This window comes from Phascolarctos cinereus, unplaced genomic scaffold (assembly GCF_003287225.1).
Source record: "Phascolarctos cinereus isolate Bilbo 61053 unplaced genomic scaffold, phaCin_HiC Scaffold_7;HRSCAF=346, whole genome shotgun sequence".
NCBI lineage: Eukaryota > Metazoa > Chordata > Mammalia > Diprotodontia > Phascolarctidae > Phascolarctos > Phascolarctos cinereus.
The window spans coordinates 171,782,439-171,806,160 of record NW_027556180.1 but is presented as its reverse complement, the minus strand read 5'-3'; the positions used below and the strand labels follow the sequence as shown (position 1 = coordinate 171,806,160).

The following is a 23,722-nucleotide window of genomic DNA, read 5'->3' as shown; positions in this document are numbered from 1 at the left end:
AAATGTGTATTAAAGTTAACACGGTGGAAACCAACTTGCCCCATTTGTGTCCCTGTCTGAACTTTTTCCGCTTTCTTCTTTATATTTTTAAATGTTTGTTGATGGTTTCTTTGTGTGTGTGTGTCTGCATCACAACGCATCAACTCACCCTTCCCTTGAATAGGCTAATCAGGCAAAACAAATCAACGTACTGGCCATTCCTTAAAATGTATATTTCATTCGTCACTTTAGTCCATCACTTCTCTGCTAAGAGGCAGGGAACATACTTTGTTGTTAAGTCTTCTAAAGACATGATTGGTCACTGTGTTGGTCAGTTCTGAAGCCTTTCGAAAGCTGCCTTCTTTTATGTTGTTGTAGTCATTGTATAATTTGTTTTCCTAGTTCTGCTCATTTCACTGCATCAGTTCATAGAAATCTTCTCTGAATCCCTGGTAGTCAGCCTGTCTTTTGACATAATAATATTCAGTTACACTCATATAACATAAGTTGTTCATCTGTTCTCCAACTGATAGCACCCACTGTGTTTATAGTTCTTTGTTACAGCAAAGAGCGCTGCTATGAATATTTTTGTACAATTGGGTTCTTTTCCCTCTGGCACTGTATACTAGACAATTTATATTATACTCTCCACAAAAGTAAAGTGGAATCACCATGAATTGGAAAAGGCAAGGTCTTTCTTGGTCTCCTCATATTTGTTCTTACAGCTTTTGGTGAATATTTCTTCTCCTTTCAAATTGTTGTATCACATGCCTGTAAAATTACGGGTAAAACTTGAGATAGGAATAGTAATTGGACGTATGTTGAGGGCCTGGCAACCCCAAGTAACTATATTTGGTGAAGCACTTCAAATCTAAATGTCTCTAACTTCCTGCCACACATGACTCTCAAATTTCTTTCTATGCAATGGTGTCATAGTTTGGCCGTTCAGTTCACCAGTTTCTCAGGTCAGGCTCTCTACTCTCCAAAAGCCATCTCTCTAAGGCAAGTTTAGGGGAAAATCCATCAATTTTTTCCTTTCCCTCTGCTCCTTGACACCATTCTCTTCTACTTACTTGCCCCATTCGTTATCATTCATCTTTCTTTGGACAGAAAGACTCATCCGAGTTACTTAAGGGGAATAAGGGCAAATGTCCTTAACGTAATGTTCAAACACTCACTTCTAATTACACCATATATGATATATCACAATCACATAAAATGCATTTCATATAGTACATGATTCATCATATAAAATGTTTCTATGTAGTAAATTCACCTATGGTCAGCTTTACATGCTGTGCATCATTTATTTGGTGTCCTCTATAGGATATAGTATGTTGTACTTTCCAGCTAACATTTATGTGTTATTTGGGTGATTTACTCACACATTATCCATGGTACACCATATGTTAGCTTAGTCACTAGTCAGGTCGTCTCAGCACTACTATTGTGAGAATTACTGGCACTCTTGGATCTTCTGTCCTTCTATGGGGAAGATATTTTGGTAAACATTAGCCAGCAGCCTAATTCTGGGACTATGATACTCGAGGGCTATTAGGGCTGTCCATTGCTCTTGGTGAGTTGGTACTGTCTAAGACCTATTTTCTTGAGACCTCCAGTGGAGATGTAATAGGCATGACACTGTCTATTTCTGGGTTTCACTTGTCTCACCTATCAAGGCAGGAAGTGGTTGCCTTGGTAGCAGTCTACATTCCATGATGGATATTCAGTCTTGTCTACATTAGAATATTGACTCAGACTATTTTTCCCTTGAATTCTCTCTAGAGATAGATGTTCAACAAGATCCTTTTAGTCTAATTTTTTTGACCTTCCTGTTTACTTTTTCATACCAGCTCATTTCACAAAATATTTATTAAGTGATTTCTAGTTCCGCTGTGAATACTGAGTGTGATACATTGTCAGTTGTAGGTCCTGCACTGACAAATTTTATAAACTAATAGATTTCTTAGTCTCTTAATTAGGCTTTCTAATGGTTTCCCATGACACAGAGATTGCAGAGAAAGATGGCAGTAAGCTTGATTATGATGTTTGTCCCCTTCAGTTCTCTAGGTTGTCATGGAGTCCCAATTGGTGAAAGCCGTAATAGACAGTAACAAGTGAAAGCCATAAACTTAAACTCTGTGAAAGGTGGAAGCCCAGACATGGTGACCTGTTAAAAAATCATAATTAAGACACTGAATCATAATTTAGATACTGTGACTAGTACATGACCAGTACCCAACTTTGAGTGCCTGGGCATTTACGTAACAGCACTTGGTAAATGACTGGATGTCTGGGAACCAGATTCAATACTAAGAAATATTAGCCAAAATATTAACTAAGCAGAAAAACCCAAAATATCCACCAATCCTCAGTGAAGCACTCTATGGCTCCTTTTCTCTTTGCCTGATTTCTATAATTACCATAGGGATTTTAGGGGGAGGTCTTGACAGAAATCCACTGAATAGTCTAGCAGCCACCCCAGATTGCCCCTATTTATAAGTATTCATAATGATTGATTAAATTCCTATAATCAATCTGGAGTCCCTTGACCTCTTTCTTTGGTATCAAACTCGCTATACAGGAGGTACAGAGTTCCCCAGTCAAGGGAATTCTGGACCTTAAGTTATGTACTATATACTGGTTATAAATGTCCAGATCCTTCTAGCATCTTGAGACTAGAAAGCAGAGGTCTCTGGGCAAGATTCTCTTTTGTTGTTGTCATTGTTGTTCAGTCATTTTACAGTCATGTCTAACTCACCATTTAGACCCTGGAGTGATTTACCATTTCTTCTCCAGCTCATTTGATAGATGAAGAATGGAAGCAAACAGGATTAAGTGACTTGCCCAAAGTCACAGGGCTAGTAATTGTCTGAAGCCAAATTTAATCACAGTAACATGAGTCTGCCTGACTCCAGGCCTGGTACTCTATCTACCGTGCCACCCAGGTTCCCATTAGGTTCTCTTGTAAGCATCGGATTTTCTTACGAGCATCAAATATGTGATGTATCAATCCTTCTTGACTTTTTCAGGTTTGGGGAGAAAATATCCATCCTGGTTTTCCAGTGTTTTTGTTATTTTGTTTTAAATATCATCACTATAGCTTCTGCAGGAGGACTACAAGGCTTAGCACTTTGTTAAAGATCTCTTCCTATATTTTAAGCCATGGTCGTGTGTGGTATTACAAGAATACTGCAGTGCATTTTGTCATATCTGCCCAGGCTCTCTTTCATACTTAATCCTCTCCCTCCTCAAGTCTGCATTTTGGAATCCTCTGCTTCCTTCAAGTCTTAGCTGAGATTCCACTTTGTTCACAGGTCCATTCTAACCCATTTATTTTATGCATGTTAGATGAGGAACACAAGCCCAGAGAGGTTAGGTGATTTAGTAAGTAATTAAGTAATTTAGCAGCAATATTGTTTTAAGAATGACTTTGAGTGAATAAATAATTTTGACTACCATAAATACCCAAATTAACTATAAAGGACCTATGAAGAAAGGACATAAGATGTACTGTCCTCATCTAGAGAAAGAACTGATAAATAGAAGTATGTATAGAATAATTGTGTGTGTGTGTGTGTGTATGTGTGTGTGTGTGTATATATATATGTATATGTATGTGTGTCTGTGTGTGTATATATTTGTATCTGATGGTAGCCATCTCTAGGGTGGACTGGGGGAGGGAAGAAAAAGGAAAAAAGAAATTTATGTGATAACTTTATAATTTAAAAAGAATCACAAGTTATACGTAACAGATTTGCATTTTCAAGGGCAATCCTCTTTTTTATTATACTATACTATAATAATCCTTGTTTTAATCCATAAATAAAACATTTTTAAAAAATGATATAGTGCCTGGCACACAGTAGGCACTTAATAAATGTCTATCAATTAACCCAAAATCACACAAGTAATAAGTAGCAGAGTAAGCATTTGAACCCAAGGCCTCTGATTCCAAAGCCAGGGCTCTTTCTACCACATTGTGTTCCCTCTAACACCTGTGGTTAGCGTCTTTAGCTAGAAAATTGTGAGGATCAAATGAATCCAGGTCTTTTATGAACTGTTATTGCCTCAGTCTAAGACAAATATGTCAAGCACCCAAAGAGAAGAATATTTTCTTAAGTTTCTTCATATAATCAGATACATAAGAATGAAAGGAGAAGCCTGCCAACAGGACATCCACTTTCTGTTCTCTTCTACTTTAGTGGTTTTTCCTTTTTGAAGGGCTCAGATAAAAAGCACAGAAGTTGCCAGAAGCTTTTCAAGTTTGCATGTACAAATATTTAACATGTGCAAATGAGTAATGTCATCTGTTGACTGACCTGACTGTGGGAGACAGGCAGGGTTCTTCCAGTTGTTTCAAGGAGGGGAGGATGTATTGGGGGCATGGAGAGCTGTTCCTTGTAGCCAATGGCTTTTTGGAGTCTGCTGTCCATGGACCAGCCCAGTTAAGTTCTGTGAGGCCTCTTCCCAAAAGGTTGGATACCAGCTTGTGGGGGTTTTTTTTGGGGGGGTGGGGGTTGTTTATTGTTGTTTGTTTGTTTGTCCATAATAACTCATGAAGACTATTTGTTTATAAGGACATAGAGAGTGTGACTTATTTTGGTAGAAGGAGGCCTCAAAAGGCTGAAATCATGGATCCTTGAAATATTGATGTATTTAAATAAAAACAGTAGTAATAATGATTGTTGTTGTTCAGGTGTGTCTAACTCTTTGTGACCCCATTTGAGGTTTTCTTGGTAAAGATGTTGAAATAGTTTGCCATTTCCTTCCACGGCTCATTTTATAAATGAGGAGACTGAGGCAAACAGGGTTAAGTGACTTGCTCAGGGTCACACAGCTAGCAAGTATGTAAAGCCAGATTTGAACTCAGGAAGATGAGTCATCCTGACTCCAGGCTGGCCACTCTATCCACTGCACCACTTAGCTGCTCAGTAATAATGATAGTATTAACATAGAACTTCAAGGTTTGCAAAATACTTTACAAATACCATCTCATTTGATCTTCACAATATGGGAAGTTGGTACTATTATTACCTTCATTTTCAAGTGAAGAATTAGAGGAAGATGGAGGTTAAATGATTTACCTAGAGTAATAAGTGTCTGAGTCTGAATTTGAACCCAGATTTTCCTGACACCAAGTCCACTACTCTCTTCACTGAGCCACCTGGCTATACTCCTGTGTATATTGATATAAAGGCTAGATCTCCTAATGCGGTAAAGTTTTTCTGCATTATTTTATTTTTTTGAATTTTATTTATTTTATTCAGAACTTAAGAAATAAATAAGCATTGTCTTATTAGCCATAATTTGTTTTTGATCCAGAATTATATTTTATTGGTGTACAGCACACCCATTGTGGAAAATCTCTCCCTGATGTAGGTCGAAAACTCACCAGCCTCCTCTGCTAAGCTTGTAGAGTTATCTGAGGGCAGGAAAAGAGGGGGCAGAGAGGTCAGTGGAGTCACATACTAAGTATAGAAGGCAGGGCTTGAGTTTTTCAGACTCCCATGCTTTGCTCTCCGTCCACTACGTAGAAGATCTCATTAACCAGAATTAGCCTAAAGTTAACTTTCTAGGAAAAGTCATCTTTTTACATGTTGTCTAGAACGGGATACCCCTACTTTTTAATCATGTTTATACTCCCACTCTTACAAGCACCGGAGAAGGGAAACACCAATTATCCTACATCATAGGATATCTCTGTATTTAACCCAAGAGAGGAAAACCTTAACAATTACCAGGGTCTGATCCTGTGGAGGTACTGGTCTGTCTTCTCGGGAAAAACAGGAAACAGGAAAGTGAACATTGTGCCAACTGACAATACTAGCCAATTTGTTAGCAGTTGTGACATATTTTTGTGTATGTGTGTGTGTGTGTGTGTAGGGGGAGGGATGTTATTAATTGATACAACAGCAACATTCTTTAGTAGTAAGTTGACAGAAAAGTAGAAGGATAAAGGTCGGGCTGGGTGGGGATGAAGTGTTAAAAGATGATGCCTTGTAGGCTAAGTAACAAATGCATTTGACAGTTAGGCAGAATGATGCTTGGAGAAAGACTCAAGTTCAGCCTTGGCCATAGTGTTAAGTTCCAGTTCCAATTCCCATGAACCCACTCTTTAGCCTGTGTTATGTCTTCTATAATACAGAGCTTTCTTTAAAGAAAAACCATTCAGAGCTCCCTCTGTAACACAAACCCCCTGCCTTCCACTGATGATCTGCTGGCCAGTCACTGTGTCTCACCCTCTGCTAAATGTTCGGACGGGCTGGGGACTCCTCCTTCAGAACCTTGTAGGGTGTACTCTGGGGGAAAGCATGGTGCAGTGGAAAGATTCATTGGACTTGCAGTCATCATGACCAGTATTTGAATTTCTCTTAAGATACTAGCCTTGTAACTCTAGACAAAGTTATTTAACCTCTCAGCTTCAGTTTTGTCATCAGTAAAATGAGTATTATAAAACCAACAGCTTAATGGGGTTATTGTGAGGATCAAATGAATGTGTAAAATGCTTTACAAGCTTTAAAATGATATATATATACATCTTATTCAGTCATTTCAGTTGTGTTTGACTCTTTCTGACCCTATTTGGGGTGTTCCTGGCAAAGAGACAAGAGTGGTTTGCCTTTTCCTTCCCATTTTATAGATGAGGAAACTGAGGCAGATAGGGTTAAGTGACTTGCCCAGGGTCACACAGCTAATAAGTGGCCAGATTTTAACTTAGGAAGGTGAGTCTTCCTGATTCCAGGTCCGGTGCTCTGTCCACTGTGCCACCTTGCTGTTATCAACTAATGTTACATACTAGGCACTGAGCGAGATGCAAAGATAAATAATATAAGGGCTCTACTCTCAAAGAGCTTATTGTCAAGTATACAAGTCTCCATAATTAGTAAGTTGTCCATATCAATAATTTGTATCCTATAGCTTGGTTTTGATGGTGGTGGTTGTTTTTCAGTTGTGTCCAACTCTTTGTGACCCCATGGACTATAGCATACCAGGCCTTTCTATCCTCTGCTATCTCCTGACGTCTGTCCAAGCTCTTGATGGTGGTACCATTTGCTTAATTAGTATAGACAGTGATAGAAAACTTCCTGCTCATAAAGTGGGCCACCCACATAAACCCCCGAGAGGCCCCATAGTATCGTCGATATAGTTAAATATTTAGAGTCAGAGCTTGATTTTGAATTCTAGTTCTCTCTCTCTCTCTCTCTCTCTTTGTTTTTACTTGTGTAGCCTTGGGATATTTTCTTTCTCTGGGCCTCAGTTTCCACATCTATAAAATGAGAACTAGATGATTGCTGAGGTCCCTTTCAGCCCTGAATCCTATGATCTCAGAAACTGTTGGAGCAGTCTTTTATCATGGTAGAACAGTGTGTATAGTAGGTGTTTATTAAACATTGTTAAAATAAGTTATCTATTCCAAAGGATAGGATCAGTTTAGTAAACTTGATGTCTCATCAGTTTTAGCCTTCTTCCTGGAAGGCCCTGAAAGGTTGTATCCTCAGCCCTGGGAATAGTCTGCCTCTCCTATTGGCGTATGATCATTCTATATTTGTGGTGCCAAGGATCGTGGAGTAAGTTAAAAATCATTGTCACTTATAACCTCCCAAGGAAAGTACATTTATTTTAAGTCCTGGAACCAGTTGCCACATTACTTCGTGGCAACCAAAGCCCATCATTTCTTCTCAATCAGCCCACCTCTGTGACAGGAGAATCTCTTTTTAGCTTTAGCTAGTATTTATGGGTGTGATTTGTTGTGTTTTTAATGGCAGCATCTTGAAAGAGTATTTGATGTGAAGGACAAAATGGCCCTAGTGAATGAGGATTATAAGGAAGGCTGGAAAGTGGACAAGAAAGTCACTCATTTTGGAAGTATTCATTCCCTAGAGACCATCAAAGAACTCCCTGAGTTCAGAGGAGATGCTTAGCTTTGCTTTAATGTATGAGAACTTTTGTGGGTAAGTTGTGGGATTTTTTTTTTTACATAGTATGTTTGGTTTGAACCACAAATCTACAGCTGGTAGAAATATGAGGTGCACATTTTGGTGGATTTCAGAAGGGTGTGAGCAAAACTGGTTTCTTCTGAATATCTACCCTGTGAAGTTTTTTTGGTCTACAGTTTACTAATGATGGGGCTCCCAAACTATTGCAGCCCGAGATAGAGAATAGGGCATTGCTTTTAGGTTATCCAAACAGCAAAGCCTGGTTCCACCTCTATTTGAAGCATGTTTGAAAGTACTGTATTTTACCAGTTGTCAATCAAAACCAAATGCTACATAATTATAATGACCAAGCTTGTTTAAAAGAAAAGATATGAGAAAGTATGCCCTCCATTTCTTTCCAGAGGTAGAGACAATAGATAGAGAAGACTGTAATATATTTTTCTTAATGAATATCAATGCTAAATTTTTATTTAAAAATTTATTACTGTTTTTCCAATTACATATAAAGACAATTTTTAACATTTATCTTAAAAAAAACACTTTGAGTTCCAATTTTTTTTTACCTCCCCCTTAACCTAAGACAGTAAGCAATTTGATATGGGTTATATATGTGCAATCATGTGAAACATAGCTCCATATTAGTTATGTTGTGAAAGAAGAAACAGACCAAAAAAAAAGATGTGAAAAAAAATAAAGTGAAAATGATGTAATTCAGTCTGCATTTAAATTCCATCAGTTCTTTCTCTGAATGTGGATAGCATTTTTCCTCACAAGTCCTTTGGAATTGGAAGACCCTATATATTGTCAGACTTTTTTAATATGTTGGTTAGCTTTGCTGAACTCTTTTGCCTTCTTCCTTGTTATAAGGGGAAGTTCTCTGAGAAAGGAAGGAGGGATACATTTAACAATGTTGGTAATATAAAAACAAAAGATATTGATAAATGATTATTAAAAAAAATTTTACTAGCCTTCAAGGAGGAACTATAATGACATGTATTGTTTCCATACATCCTCTAAAATAGAGGAAATCTAACCAACTTCAAAATCTCTTCAAATGTCTGAACCTTCCTTGCATCCTGTCTTTCGAGCTGATGTTTGCTATGTTTTTTGTAAATCTTCCGTTGGAAATAAGTGGTAGGTTGGTGTGAATTATTTCGAGGAAAGGTCCTGAAGAAACATACCCCTCTATAGATCCTTTGATATTCATTCTCAGATCGCCTTTTTAGAGAAGATTCTAGTCATTCTAAAATTCCCTTAGCTGATCACAATGTATTGGCTTTCTACCTCTTCCTTTGCCTTCCCGTACCAAACCCTACTCTTTTTTCTTTTTTTCCATTTAATAGTATTTTGTTTTTTCCAATTACATGCAAAGATAGTTTTCCATATTTACTTTTCTAAGATTTTGAGTTCCAATTTTTTTTTCTCCCTCACCCTCCCCTCCCCAAGGTGGCAAGCAATCTGATATAGGCTATACATGTATAATCATATTAAATAAATTTCCACATTAGTCATGTTGTGAAAGAAGAATCAGAATGAAAGGGAAAAACCATGAGAAAGAAAAAAAAAGAGACAATAGTATGCTTTGATCTGCATTCAGACTCCATAGTTCTTTCTCTGGATGTGGACAGCATTTTCCATCAGGAGTCTTTTGGAATTGTCTTACATCAGGGATGGGGAACCTGCGGAACCTTTAAAGGGATTTGTTCTGTGACATTTGGATTCAGTCAAAGGGCTGCATTGGAGGACCTAGAGGGCCACATGTGGCCTCGAGTCTGCAGGTTCCCTACCCCTGTCTTAGATTATTGCATTGCTGAGAGGAGGTAAGGCTATCAAAGTTGATCATCACACAGTGTGGCTGTTGCTGTGTTCACTGTTCTCCTGGTACTGCTCAGTTCACTCAGCATCAGTTAATGTAAGTTTTTCCAGGTTTTTCTGAAATGCTCCTGCTCATATTTTTTATACATGTGAGTTCTTTTTGCTTTTTTATGATCTCTTTTAGATACAGAGCTAGTAGTGGTATTGCTGGGTCGAAGGGTAATTACAGTTTTATAGCCCCTTGGGCATAGTTCCAAGTTGCTCTTCAGTTTACAACTCCATGAGCAATGCATTAATGTTCCAATTTTCCCACATCTTCTCCAACATTTATCATTTTCCTTTTTTTTTTTTCATATTTGCCAATCTGATTGGTATGAGGTGGTACCTCAGAGGTGTTTCTCATGCTCAGGAGAAAGCCTTGGTGTAAATGAATTCAGATCCAGTTTCTTTGACCAAGAGTTTAATTGACATTGAACAAAACTATGGTTGGCTATGTGAATTGAACAGCAGGCAAATTATTACAGCTAGGTGGCACAGTGGATAGAGTGCCAGGTCTAGAATTATGAAGACTCATCTTACTAAGTTCAAATCTGGTCTCAAACACTTACTAATTTTGTGACCCTGGGCAAGTCACTTAACCCTGTTTGCCTCAGTTTCCTCATCTGTCAAATGAGCTGAAAAAAGGAAATGACAAACTGCTCCAGTATCTCTGCCAGGAAAACCCCAAAAGGGTTCACAAAGAGTCAGACGTGACTGAAATGACTGAATAATATATCACAGCTTCAGTTTTGGAAACATCTTCCTGAAGCCTTATATCTGAGAGAAATAATGAGATGCTGGTACTCCGATAGAACGGGAATTAAGGAATATTTCGATTCATGTGAACTTCACAAATTGTTTCAAGTGAGTATTTTGTGTTAGGCCTCTCGCTAGGTACCAAGGGTACAAAGATGAGTAAGACATAGTCTGTGCCCTCAAGAAGCTTGCACTCTTTTCCTAGTTTCATATCCAGTGAATTGTTTTGATTAGTCTTGGGGTCAGAAAAAAATGAGGTAGTTATGTGAAGCCAAGTAGTCATTTAAACTTCATATTTTGAAAACCTTAAAAAAAACAACTATGTAAATATAAGCTATTTAGCACTTGCTACTGTATTCAAAGTCCAGTGCTATCAAGAGTATTGAGAGATGGAAAGAGCTTTTAGTGATTACTTTCTTGTTGAATCTCTCCATTTTACAGATGAGGAAACTGGAGATGAAACCAGGAGATGAAAGAGTTTCTTCAAGGTCACACAAATTATAATTGGAAGAAGTGAGATTTGAACCTAAGGGCTCAGCCTCCAAACTCAGTGCTTTTTCTACTATAACACATTCTCTTTCCAGTGGTGCTTACTGAATCCATAACGATTTAGAACTGAAAGGGACCTTGAGGTAATCAGGTCCTATCTGGTCATTTTGGAGATAAGGAAATTGGAGCCACAAAGACTTACAAAAGTTAGACAATAATGATCATCAAAGATAGAATTTCAACCTAGGTCCTCAGATTCCAGTCTGTACTCTCTATTGTGTGGTACTGCTTCCTTATTTGAATTGAATTGAATTGACTTGAATTATAGCCTAATTCTCCACCTTACTTCTAGGGGAAAGGAGAATGATACAGACATATCTTCTTAGATAGAGGAAAGACAGCACCTTCCTCTTCCTCATTTGTTTATCTCTCAGATTCTGTCCTCAAGACAGGGGTCTACACAAAAACACCCTGCACTTTCAGGAACCAATGTCATTTGTATTTGCCTTCATTATAGTTTCATCATGATTTTTGAAAGATGGTGCTATGGATTTAACTGGCTGTAGGATCAGCGTAAGGCCGGTAGTTAGTTGACTGTAAGAATTGCTGGTGGAGCTCACCCTAGTCACATCTCTCTTTGAGAGCAACTCCACTGCACCCAAGGATGGGCACAGTGCCCATGTGGGGTTATTCTCCTTCCATGCCCTTTTCCCTCTCAGGTAAAGTCACACTAGTCATGGCAGGTCAAACTAAGTATTTTCTTCACTGGGCAGGGAAAATTTTGCTCATTCATTGATTCTCCCAACATCTCTTTGGATTTAAGTGGAAAATATATATTTCTCTTGTAGGAATAGTGAGACTTGCTGACGGAAAGCAGATTGTACAAGGTTGTTGGATGACTTTGGGAGTGGGGCTGAGAGTTCCTTCAGTAAGCATTGACTGAGAGCCTGTAGTGTGTGAAACTCTGTGTGAGGCACTGCCTGGGAGGAAAGAATACAAAAGATAAACAAAGATCAGTGCTTACCTTTACAGAACTTAAAGCCTATTTTGAGCAGGGGATATTAAGACCTTTTTTGTGTCATGGGCCCTTTGGGAATCTGATGAAGCCTATGGACCCCTTCTCAGAATAATGTTTTTAAATGCACTTAAGAAAATAAATAGGATAACAAAGGAAATCAATTATATTCAAATAAAGATGTATATTTTTTTTCCTCATCTAAATTCACGGACCACTGAAAACCTCTGGTTTAGAGACATAGCATGTATACTTGAAATGGTAGCAGAACAAATATCTGCATGGGAAAAATTATTTATTACTAATTGATTCTACAGGGTCCAAGAGAAACAAAATAGAAAAATATTGTTAGAATCAGGCAGGTGGAATTTAGTAGTGGAGATTCACTGGAGTAGGGTGGTTGGGGCTAGTCCCTAGTTCTGTGAATTATCTACTAGGTCATCCTCTCTTTGTCTTGGATTCTTCTCTTAGACAATGCTTTTTATTTGGTTTTCCTCCTCCTTCTCCTTCTACTAGAAATCTGTGTTTAAAAGCACACACGAGCACTAAGCACACACTAAAATATAGTTCTGGTGTTTTCCTACCTCTTTATTTAGGCCTTAGTGGCTGCTATAGCAAAGGGGTGAAGGTTGGTACTGTGAGAACATAATAACAACTGTATACTTATAAAACTCTTTAAGGCTTACAAAGCATTTTTCTTAAAATAATTGTGTGAGGTAGGTAAAACAAGCATTTTCTGACCATACATTCCTTTGAGGATGTCTCATGCATTTTGTGCTACTTCTTACAAAGAAGTTATCAGTGACGAAAGCTCCAGCCCATGTATTCACTTCATCCTTGTCCATGTTGTTCTTGTGCAATTTTAAATCTCCACTTTATGGTGTTCCATGATTCAAAAGCTTATAATATTAGGAAGCCATTGGTGTTTAAAAAATGTGCTTTGTAGTCAAGAAGGAGACTGGGATTATCAAAAGGACTGTATAGGTCTACAAGTACAATCTAGCGCATTTTCCTCCTTTTCAAATGTGGTCCCAGCTCATTGTCCATCTTCAGAGGTTATACAAGGTGTCTGTCTGTCTGTCTCTCCATATATATATGTGTGTGTGTGTGTGTGTATGTATATATATATATATATATGAGAATATGGTGGACTATCTCTAACCCAGGGGTTGGTATATCTATCTGTCTATCTGAGAATATAGTGGACTATCTCTAACCCAGTGGTGTAAAACTCAAATTGAAATGAGAGCTACTAAATCAACATAAGGATCCCTGCAGCTGCATATTGCCTTAGAAAATGATATATTAATATTATTTATTTTCTATTGTGTTTTGTTAAATATTTCCTAATTCCATTTTAATCTGGATGAGCTGCACAGAATCACCAGCAGCACATTTGACACTTCTGCTCTATCCAATTGCACCTCAAAATTGGGTCAATATTAGTTTTTTTCTTATTTCTCCCTTTCACCCCACCCCATCACTTTATAATTATTCTGTATATATATTTTTTAATATGGACATGTTATTTTGTCCCTCTCTCCCAGTAAGATGTAAGCTTTTTGAGGGAAAGCATTATTTTATCTTCAGCACCTCTACTAGATAGTGCCATGAACATCTCAAAAAGGAACAGTGCTATCAGATGCTCTTATTTATGTACAATTCTTTTCCAGTTTACTTTTTTAAAGTCATTTTTTATTTTGTTTTTGATCTCTTAATTATGAAAAGGCCTACCAGATTTAAACAGTGAGCATATATGGCTCTAATTCTTGTGTTGGGCTGGAGAGTGGTCCATTAAACAAAATTTCAAAACATTAAATTCTTTCAGACAAAGGCCCTAGTTAAGTGAGTAATTCAGGCAGTTTGAGTCATGGTCAATGGGAAATGGCCAGTCGAAGCTGGATACAGTTGAATGTAGTCATTATGCTATATCGGTGGAAATTCAGTGAAGAGTGGTTAGCAAGACAAGATTTTATTGTTAAATCACCTTTTGGCAGTGAGACTTTTCTTTAGGTAACAGGTCCTTGATGGGAATGAAGGGACTGTTGAGCTTGGTATTCTCCCATTTTCATATCATGCTTTATCTTATGTGTTTCAGGGAAAGGTGCACCTTGAGATGAGGCTGAGTGAGGTCATTACGGACACTGGTGTCATTTGCCATAAACTTGCTACCCGGTAAGCCTTGAGAATACAGTTAATTAACTGAAATGGAAATGATAGTCTTTCATGTATCATGTAGTGTGACATAAAGTAATAACTAATTTTTAACAGCTATTCCCTAACCAAAGTGAGCATCATCACCTTCAAATCAAGGTTCTTGGGAGGTGACAAATTTATCCCAGCAATACCAATATGGCTCAGAATATTTTTAGAATTCTTCATTGGGAACTGCCTTCAAAGTCTGCAGAAATAGCTCCATCAGTGGTAGATCTTCATCCGTTAAGAGAGGATTTAGTTTTTGGCGATATCCAAAAAGGGAATCAGCTAGATATTTAGTTTAAAATGACTTATGTTCTGGTATAGCTCATATACTGACCCTGAAGACAGCCACAAACAAGGGGTTCCAAAAGTATTTCAAATGAGCACAGCACTGTAATTAGTATACAGCTTCCCATGGTCACTACTTTGAAGATGTATAAGTTCTGGTATTTTTTAAAAGGTCTTATTAATATATAATCAAATCAACAAACATTTATTAAGCACTGACTGTACTAAGACTAATTAATATATATTTGATGGTGGGGAGTGGGGTATAGCAGTTATAACTATGAAAAAATTTTTGAAGCAAGTTTCTTCAATAAAGGCTTCATTTCTCAGATATATAGAGAACTGAGTCAAATTTATAAAAATAAGGGCCATTCCCCAACTGATAAATGATCAAAAGATATGAACAATCAATTTCCAGATGAAGTAATCAAAGCCATCTATAGCCATATGAAAAAATGTTCTAAATCACTGTTGATTGGAGAAATGCAAATTGAAACAATTCTGAGGTACTACCTCACACTTATTAGATTACTAATAGGACAGAAAAGAGGGGATGTGGGAAAATTGAGAAATCAATGCACTGTTCGTGTAGTTGTGAATTGATTCAATCATTCTGTAGAGTAATTTAGAACTATGCCCAAAGGACTATAAAACCAGGCATAGTATGGTTTGGTCTAGTAATACTACTAGTGGGTCTGTATCTCAAAAGAGATAAAAAAAACAAAAAGGAAAGGACCCACATGTACAAAAATATTCATGGCAACTTTTTTTGTGGTGGCAAAGAATTGGAAATTGATGGGATGCCACCATCAACTGATGGGATGATGGAACAAATTATGGTATATGCTTGTGATGGAATACTGTTGTGCTATAAGAAATAATGAGCAGGATGATCTCAGAAAAACCTGGAAAGATTTACATGAACTGATGCAAAGTGAAATGAATAGAACCAGGAGAACATTGTACACAGTAATAGCAATATTGTAAGATGATCAGCTGTGATCCAAGCTGTGATACAATGATCCAAGACAATTCTGAAGGACTTATGAAAAATGCTATTCATCCCTAGAGAAAGAACTGATGGTGTCTGAATATAGATCAAAGCATACTTGTTTTTGGCTTTCTTTATTTTTCTTGAGGTTTTTTTTTTGTCTGTTTCCTTTTACATTATGACTAATATGGAAATATGCTTTGCATGATACACATGTATAATCTATATCAAATTGCTTGCCTTCTTAATGAAGGGGGTAGGAGGGAGGAAGGGAGAGAAATTAGAACTCAAAATTTTAAAAGCAAATGTTAAAAACTGTTTTTGCATGTAATTGGGGGAAAATAAAATACTAAATAAATAATTTTTTAAAAAACATATATTAGCTATGTGATGGATAGATGTGCTCCCAAGGTCATGGTACCAAACATGAGGTTGTTTGTGTTCTGCCTTTCTCTTGTACTTAATAAAGAGCAGTGACATAATGGATAGAGAACCAGCTTTGGAGTCAAAGAGAACTGGGTTCAAGTCCTACCTTTGAGATGTACTGGCTGTGTGATCCAAATCATTTAATCTCTCAGGGTCTAGGTTTGAGGGATCAAAGACACCAGATTAAAAGGTAATTCGGGAGCAGCTAGGTGGTGCAGTGGATAGAACACTAGCCCCCAGAGACAGGAGGAGCTGTGTGACCCTGGACAAGTCACTTAATCACAGTGGCCTCTAAAAAAGAAAAAAAAAGGTAATTGGGAAATATTTTGCAAAATCAATAAAAATACAGTAAAACTGATAACAGTTTTAAAACTAAGTTAATAGTAGCCTACAGGGATACTTATGTATGAATTAGTGGCCCCCTTTTCAATTTGAGTTTGACATGGCTACTTTAAGCAATCAAGATTAGAAGATGCGTTGGTAAAGAGAGTTTCCTTATCTGACACTTCTTTATACCACTGAAATCCCTATCTGTTGAATAAGACTCTGAGCTGTGTAACCTTGGGCAAGTCATTTAATCTCTTGGGGCCTTTACTTCTTCATCTCTAGAATGTTTGAACTAGATCTATAAGGTCCTTTTCAGTTCTAAATCGATGAGGTGGCACAGTAGATAAGAGTGCTCAACACGGATTTAGGAAGTTGTTTCTCAGTTGTTTCAGTTATGTCTGACTCTTCGTGACCCCATTTGGTGTTTTCATGGTAAAGATACTGGAGTAACTTGCCATTTCCTTCTCCAGCTCATTTTACAGATGAGGAAACTGAGGCAAACAGAGTAAGTGACTTGCCCAGGGTCACACACCCAGTAGGCATCTGAAGCCAGATTTGAAGTCAGGAAGATGGGTCTTCCTGATTCCAGGCCTAGCATTCTATCCATTGTGCCACCTAGCTGCCCTATGTATTTCAAGTACATAATCCTATGCTATGGGTTAATTACTTTTAAGGTTTAGGGTTTCTAGGGTTATTACTTTTAAGTAAATATGAAAAAAATATACAAAATAAATACAAGATCATTTGGACAGGGGGAGGCAATAGCAGCTATGGGAATTAGCAGTGGTGCCATAGTCTGACAGATAAAGATGAAAAAGGAGTGTGTTCAAGGCATTTGTTAAGACTTAAAGGACATCCAATATTCATAAACTATGCTATGATATAAAAAAATTTGAAAAAAATTATTGTTTGTGAAACTATGGAAGAAACTCCCACTACCTGGGCAGTTTCAAGAAGAACCCCCCTTTCTTTCTTCAGTGTTTTTGGTCTTACTTTTTTTTTTTTAGCTCTTAAAGAGTCAGATAATATCAGCATAGAACATTTGCTGGTCCTAAGTTTCTGCATCAACAGTATAGACTCATAGATTGTTAGATTTGGAAGAGATGTCAGAGAACACTGCATTTACATAAGAGAAAACCCAGGTCCAGAAACTGAAGTGGACTCATTTAAAGCTGGTACTGGAACCCACATCCCTTTGCTTCCTCTAGGCTTTAAAGGCTCTTGCCATTTCACTGGGTTAAATCACTCACATAGGGATGACTTTCCTAGGTACAGTGTGATGTTGTAGAAAAAATCAGCAACAGATTTGGAATCTGAAGACCTGACTGGCACTGAGTCTCTTCATTCTTCAGATAGGGAGAATGATATTCCTACTACCTAATTCACACTTTGTTGTTGGGATCAAATAAGGGAAAAAATGTTATGTTAACCAGGTTGTAAGCCTTGAAGTGTTATATCTACGTAAGCCATTTTCATTTTCATTCATAGGATTTTTCAGGCCCAGGAATCCCAAATCATCTCCTCTCTTCAAATCCATAGCTTGATATGTTATTGAATTTGAAATCAATTTTCTTTAGTGTTTCTAGCCGGTGGTGTTTTGCATCAAGGGTAGTTTTATAACTTTGGCAGCATCTGATAATCTTCATTCATGAAGGATTATTTTAGCAGGAGTTATATATAGCATGTTGGCTACTGCTTCAGAAACCCTAAAGACCTAACTACTTCATTTTCGATGACTATGCAAAGATCTACCATGCAATTTTCTCCCATCACTCCCATGCCACCCGGGAAAACCATACACACACACACACACACACACACACACACACACACACACACACACCCTGCATGCCTACAGTTCTTGTTCCTCTGCACCAGGGGTTCTTAACCTGAGGTGTGTAGATTTGTTTTGTTTTTTTAAAAAATATTTTGGTAACTGTATATTTCAGTGTTATTCCTTTCCTTTGTAGTCCTATGTATTTTAATTTATACGTTTAAAAACATTCTTCTGAGAAAAGATCCATAGGCTTCACCAGGCTGCCAAAGGGATCCATGGCACAAAAGAGATTAAGAACCACCAAACTGTACCAAATAACTCATCAGATGATACTTTAAGAAATCCTGTAGAATTTAAAAATTGCTTGCTTCCCATATGTTCAGATGCCTAAGAACACCATCTTTTGGGGGAAGATCAAATACCCATATTATGTACTTGAAGTAGGAGTAGGACCATAGGGTTTAGAGCTAGGCGCTTGATACTGCCTGAAGTATAGAACTGAAATTCCCAAGACTGCTCAAGATGCTTCAATGGCTCCGTAATGCCTCAAGGGTAAAATAAAAACTCCTCTGGATTCAGGTGCTTTCATAGAGGCATTTCAGCCTGTCTTTCCAAGAAGATTACAAATTATTCTCCATAATGCTTCTGCATTCCAGCCAGACTATGACCGTATGCATGCCACCTCCCGGAAGATGCCGCCTCCCGGAAGATGCCACCTCCTGGAACACTCTCCCTCCTCATTTCTGCCTCTTAGAATCCCAAGTTCCCTTCAAGGCCTAGCTCAAGGGCCACCTCCCTCCTACCTCCTCCAATTTATTAGTGTTCTCTACCGACCCAACCCCTTGAGATTAATTTGGATTTATTTATCTGTGTGAATATTGTATCCTCCCAGACCTCCGTCCCAGCAGTATCTAAGTACAGTGTGGGCAGGTAATTTAATTTTTTTTCTCTCTTTCTAGCTTTTGCCTATGGCAAAGTTATTAATAAGTGACTATTGACTTTCTCAGAGTTAAAGTGAAGGGACTTTAGAGAGCATTTAGTTTAAGGAGTGCCTGGAGGTGAATGAGATTTTTGTGACTCGGGGGTTTTCTCACTTGGGGCTCTCTATAAAGAGCAAAGAGCCATGCAGCTAACTTGTAGAATTGATTGCCTATTTGAATGGACAGTGGACTTTGTTGGTGTCGTATGAGTGGCAATTTATCCAAGCTTCTAATCCATTATAATGATAAGTTTTGTACAGTTTGATTCTGAGTCTAGTCTCAAAGTCAGTTCCAGGAGCAGGCACTGGTGTACTGGAAAGAGAATTAGAATCCAAGGGCTTGGGGTCAAAACCCTTTCTCTACCACTTAGTAGTTATGTGACCTTGGGCAAGTGGCTTCATCCCACTGGCCCGGTTTTGTTTTTAAACATGTAAAATATTAGAATCAGACTAAATGATCTCTAAGCTCCTTCCAGTTTTTCTTATCTGGGATCCTCAAATGGTATAATAATTTGACCTTCTCTTAGCCCACTGTTTAGTCTTAGCTCTCTAGAGGCAGTTAGGGGGGAAAGATTTTAGTTCAAATCCATTTTCAGACACTTTCTAGCTGTGTGATCCTGGGTAAATTACCTAACCTCTGTTTTCCTTGGTTTCCTCAACTGTAAAATAAGGATAATAATGGCATCTGCCTCCCAGGCCTTTTGTGAGGAACAAATAACATAATATTTAAGTGCTTACCACTATGTCTGGCACAAAGTAGACGTTTAACATCCTTCCCTCCTTTCCTTCCTCCCTCCTTTCCTTCCTTCCTTCCTTCCTTCCTTCCTTCCTTCCTTCCTTCCTTCCTTCCTTCCTTCCTTCCTTCCTTCCTTCCTTCCTTCCTTCCTTCCTTCCTTCCTTCCTTCCTTCCTTCCTTCCTTCCTTCCTTCCTTCCTTCCTTCTTTGTTTCCTTCCTCCCTCCATCCCTCCTTTCCCTTTCTTCCTTTCTCTCTCCTCCCTCTCTCCCTTCTTTCCTTCCTTGTTATAGTTAACTGTCAAATCGGTAAAAATAGAGGCCCTTCTATGCCAGGGATTCTTAATCTGGGGTCTGTAAAAATATTTTCAATAGAATTGTGTTTCAGTAGAATTGTTTTTCTTTGTGATCCTATCTAATTTCATGCATTTAAAGCATTATTCTGAGAATGACTCCTTGGATTTCATCAGACTGCCGAAAGGGCCTATGCATGACACACAGAATGGTTAATCCTCACTTTGTGGTTTTTCTTCTTGATTATTAAAGCCTTCCCTCGGGGGCCTTCCTACTTTTGAGATATGAAGAAGTTCATTTTGACCTTTTCCTTTCACTCCGACCCCACCCTGGAAAGAAAAGGGTTTATACAGGGCTTATTCCAAAAGTCGCACAGTTTTAGCAGTAAGATTTTCAGAACATCCTTGTGGGGAAGGGACCACCCTCACTGAAATATCTGGGTTTATCAAGATGCCTTCTTAATTCCAAATCTGTTGCATGGAGCTTCTCTGCTATGTATTCCAATATTTCATTTTTAGAGCTAACTTGTTCACCAAAAGCAAATTATAAAAACTCTACATCTATTTTTTTAAAAAATCAGCATTGGGCCAAGGTAGATTCAGTGGCATTCCTGTCTTGAAGGGCAGACAGGAGCATGTAATCTTCACTCTTCATGCTTTGCATTTCATTGCTCAACTCATTGACACTTCTTAATGAGTGCCTATTCTTGCCTTCTTGCTCCTTTTCCCCTGTTGACACTGAACACACACATGCAAGAGCACATATAGAGTCAAGATTACAATAGCACCTTTTGACACTTGAAGATGTGGTTTCCAAGAATGCATTGTGTCTAAAAGCAGAGAGTGCCTCCAGCAGCAAATGACAGACAGTCAGGCTCTGCATAGATTCTGGATTCTATCAGGATTGGTAAGGACTTTAACTAGCAATTTTCAGTCCCAGATGCAACCTGATTTAAATTTCAGATGAAACGCTTTTTCTTTCTTTTTTCTATTAAACACATGGATAAAGGACATTTTTTTTTGCTTTAGTTTTTTATTTTTGTTTTTATTGTCAAGGCAGATTTGATTCTTGTAAAGAATTAATGGGTACTAAATTGGTCCACATTCGTCATGCCTAATGGTCTGTTACAGCAATCTGACGTTTACCTTAATGAAGACAAAGGTCCTGATGGTTGTATGCTGTATTGCTCTTTCTCTGAAATCCTGGATAAATTGCTAGATGGAACAGACATTATACCAACCACCTTTTTATTGTTGCTGTTTTTAACTTTGCCCAACTCCCTTGTAGAAAAATGCCTTCGTTTACCCTAAAAATTGATTTCTTTTGAGTATTATGCCAATGCAATACCTGATGATGTTTCTTTCAAAAATCTATATAGATTTGGATATACTAAAATCCCAACTTTCTACCTTATTAGGTTTTCTAATGATGCTGTTCACATTACATAGTAGTAAATGATAACCATCGTCATATGTATGTCTAGACATAGTAGTATCTATTCTATATCTGACTTTATTACTTCACACTGGAGTGGTTTGCCATTTCCTTCTTCAGCTCATTTTACAGATGAGGAAATTGAGGCAAACAGGATTAAGTGATTTACCCAGGGTCACACAGATGGGGAGTGTCTGAGGCTGGATTTGAACTTGGAAAGATGAGTCTTCTTGACTCCAAGCCTAGCATTCTATCTGCCTACCCACTTAGTTGTCCCCATACCACTTCTGGCTTTATTTCTATAAATAAAATACTGGAATTACAAAGGACTTTAATATTGTCCTTTCATCTTCACATTATAATACCTAATCATCATTTTTGGTTAAAAAAAGAAAGAAAAGGGAATTCCCTGTAGTGGAAACTAGAAGAGCTAAGTTCTGCTTTTTAATCTGAATATTGATTTCCTTTTAGTGTTAGTTAACAATGTCCCTATGCCTCAGTTTTTATATCTCTGAAATTGTATTAGTAATAGCCATTCTTCTCTCATATTAAAGGGGTTTCACTGGGATAAGTGCTATGATATCTGAAATGAGATCTATTTCTACTCTCCTCCCCCCCATTTAAGTTTAAGAGCAGTTAGGTGGCTCAATGGATAGAGCACAGGGCTTGGAATCAGGAAGACTCATCTTCCTGAGTTCAAATATGGCTTCAGACATGTACTAGCTGTATGACTCTGAGCAAGTCACCTAACACTGTTTTCCTAGTTCCTCATCTGTAAAATCAGCTGGAGAAGGACATGGTAAACCACTCCAGAATTTTTGCCAAGAAAAACTCAAATGGGATCATGAAGAGTTGGATATGAGTAAAACAATTGAACAACAACATGTTATTTTATTTTGTTCTCAATTACATGTAAAAAAATTTTAACATTAGTTTTTGAAAATTTTGAGTTCCTGATTTTCTTCTTCTTCCCCCTTCCCTCTCCTTGAGAAGGCAAGCAATTTTACATAAATTATACATGTGAAGTCATATAAAATATACTTCCATATTACCCTTGTGGCAAAAGAAAACAAAGACAAAAAAAGGACAAAAAATTAAAGTTAAAAAAGTATACTTTGATCTGAACTCAGACTCCATTAGTTCTTCCTCTGAAGGTGGATTAGCATTTTTCATCACAAGTCATTCAGAATTGTCTTGGATCATTTTATTGCTGAAAATAACTAAGTGATTCACAGCTGATCATCATATAATATTGCTTTTACTGTGTACAATATTCTCCTGGTTCTGCTTACTACACTTTGTGTCAGTTCGTGTAAGTCCTCCCAGGTTTTTCTGAAAGCATCCTGCTAGTCATTTTTTATAGCCTAAAAGTATTCCATCACATCCGTCCAATCATATATGACAACTTTTAATTCTTTGCCACCACAAAAAGAGTTGCTATTCATTTTACATCTCATAATGCACTCTATCTCTTGTTTGGTCATAAATTCTTTCCTTATCCATAGATTTCACAGATAAAATTTCTGAGCTCCCCTAATTTGCTTATGATATCAATCTTTATGTCTAAATCATGTATCCATGTTGACCTTATTTTGGTATATAGTGTGAGGTGTTAAACTATACTTAGTTTCTGCCAAATTTCCTTCCAGATTTCCCAGCAGCATTTGTCAGTAGCGAGTTCTTGTCCCAAAAGTTTGGCTCTTTGCATTTATCAATATGAGATTCTATGGTCCTTTCCTACTGTGTATTGTGTAACTAATCTATTCCACTGATCTACCATTCTATTTCTTAGCCAGTACCAAATTGTTTAGATTATTACTGCTTTATAATACAGTTAGAGAACTGGTATGTCTAGGCTACCTTCCTTCACATTTTCCCTCATTGATTCCCTTGATATTCTTGACCTTTTGTTCTTCCAGATGAATTTTGTTAATATTTTTTCTAGCTCCGTAAAGGTAGTTTGATTGGCATGGTACTGAACAGCGTATTAATTTAGGCAATATTGTCACTTTTTATTAAGTTGACTCAGCCTATCCATGAGCAGTTAATATTTCTTTAATTGTTTAGATCTGACTTTATTTGTGTGAAAAGTATTTTGTGTTCATATAGCTTCTGTGTTTGTCTTGGCAGGTAGACTCTCAAGTATTTTATATTGTCTACAGTTATTTTAAAAGGAATTATTCTTTCTGTCTCTTGCTGCTGGACTTTGTTGGGAATAACATAGGAATGCTGATAATGTAT

General features: G+C 37.6%; 1 protein-coding gene across 2 annotated transcripts in view; it reads left to right on the top strand.

Moving 5' to 3' along the window:
* Positions 1 to 23,722, top strand: part of RASA3 (RAS p21 protein activator 3) — a 289,853-nt gene that overhangs the window by 170,785 nt on the left and 95,346 nt on the right. For both annotated transcript variants that reach the window (XM_020965141.2, XM_020965140.2), the window contains exon 5: positions 14,132 to 14,208. In XM_020965141.2, coding sequence (XP_020820800.1) covers positions 14,132 to 14,208 — 77 coding nt within the window. The remainder of the gene's footprint in view (positions 1 to 14,131; positions 14,209 to 23,722) is intronic.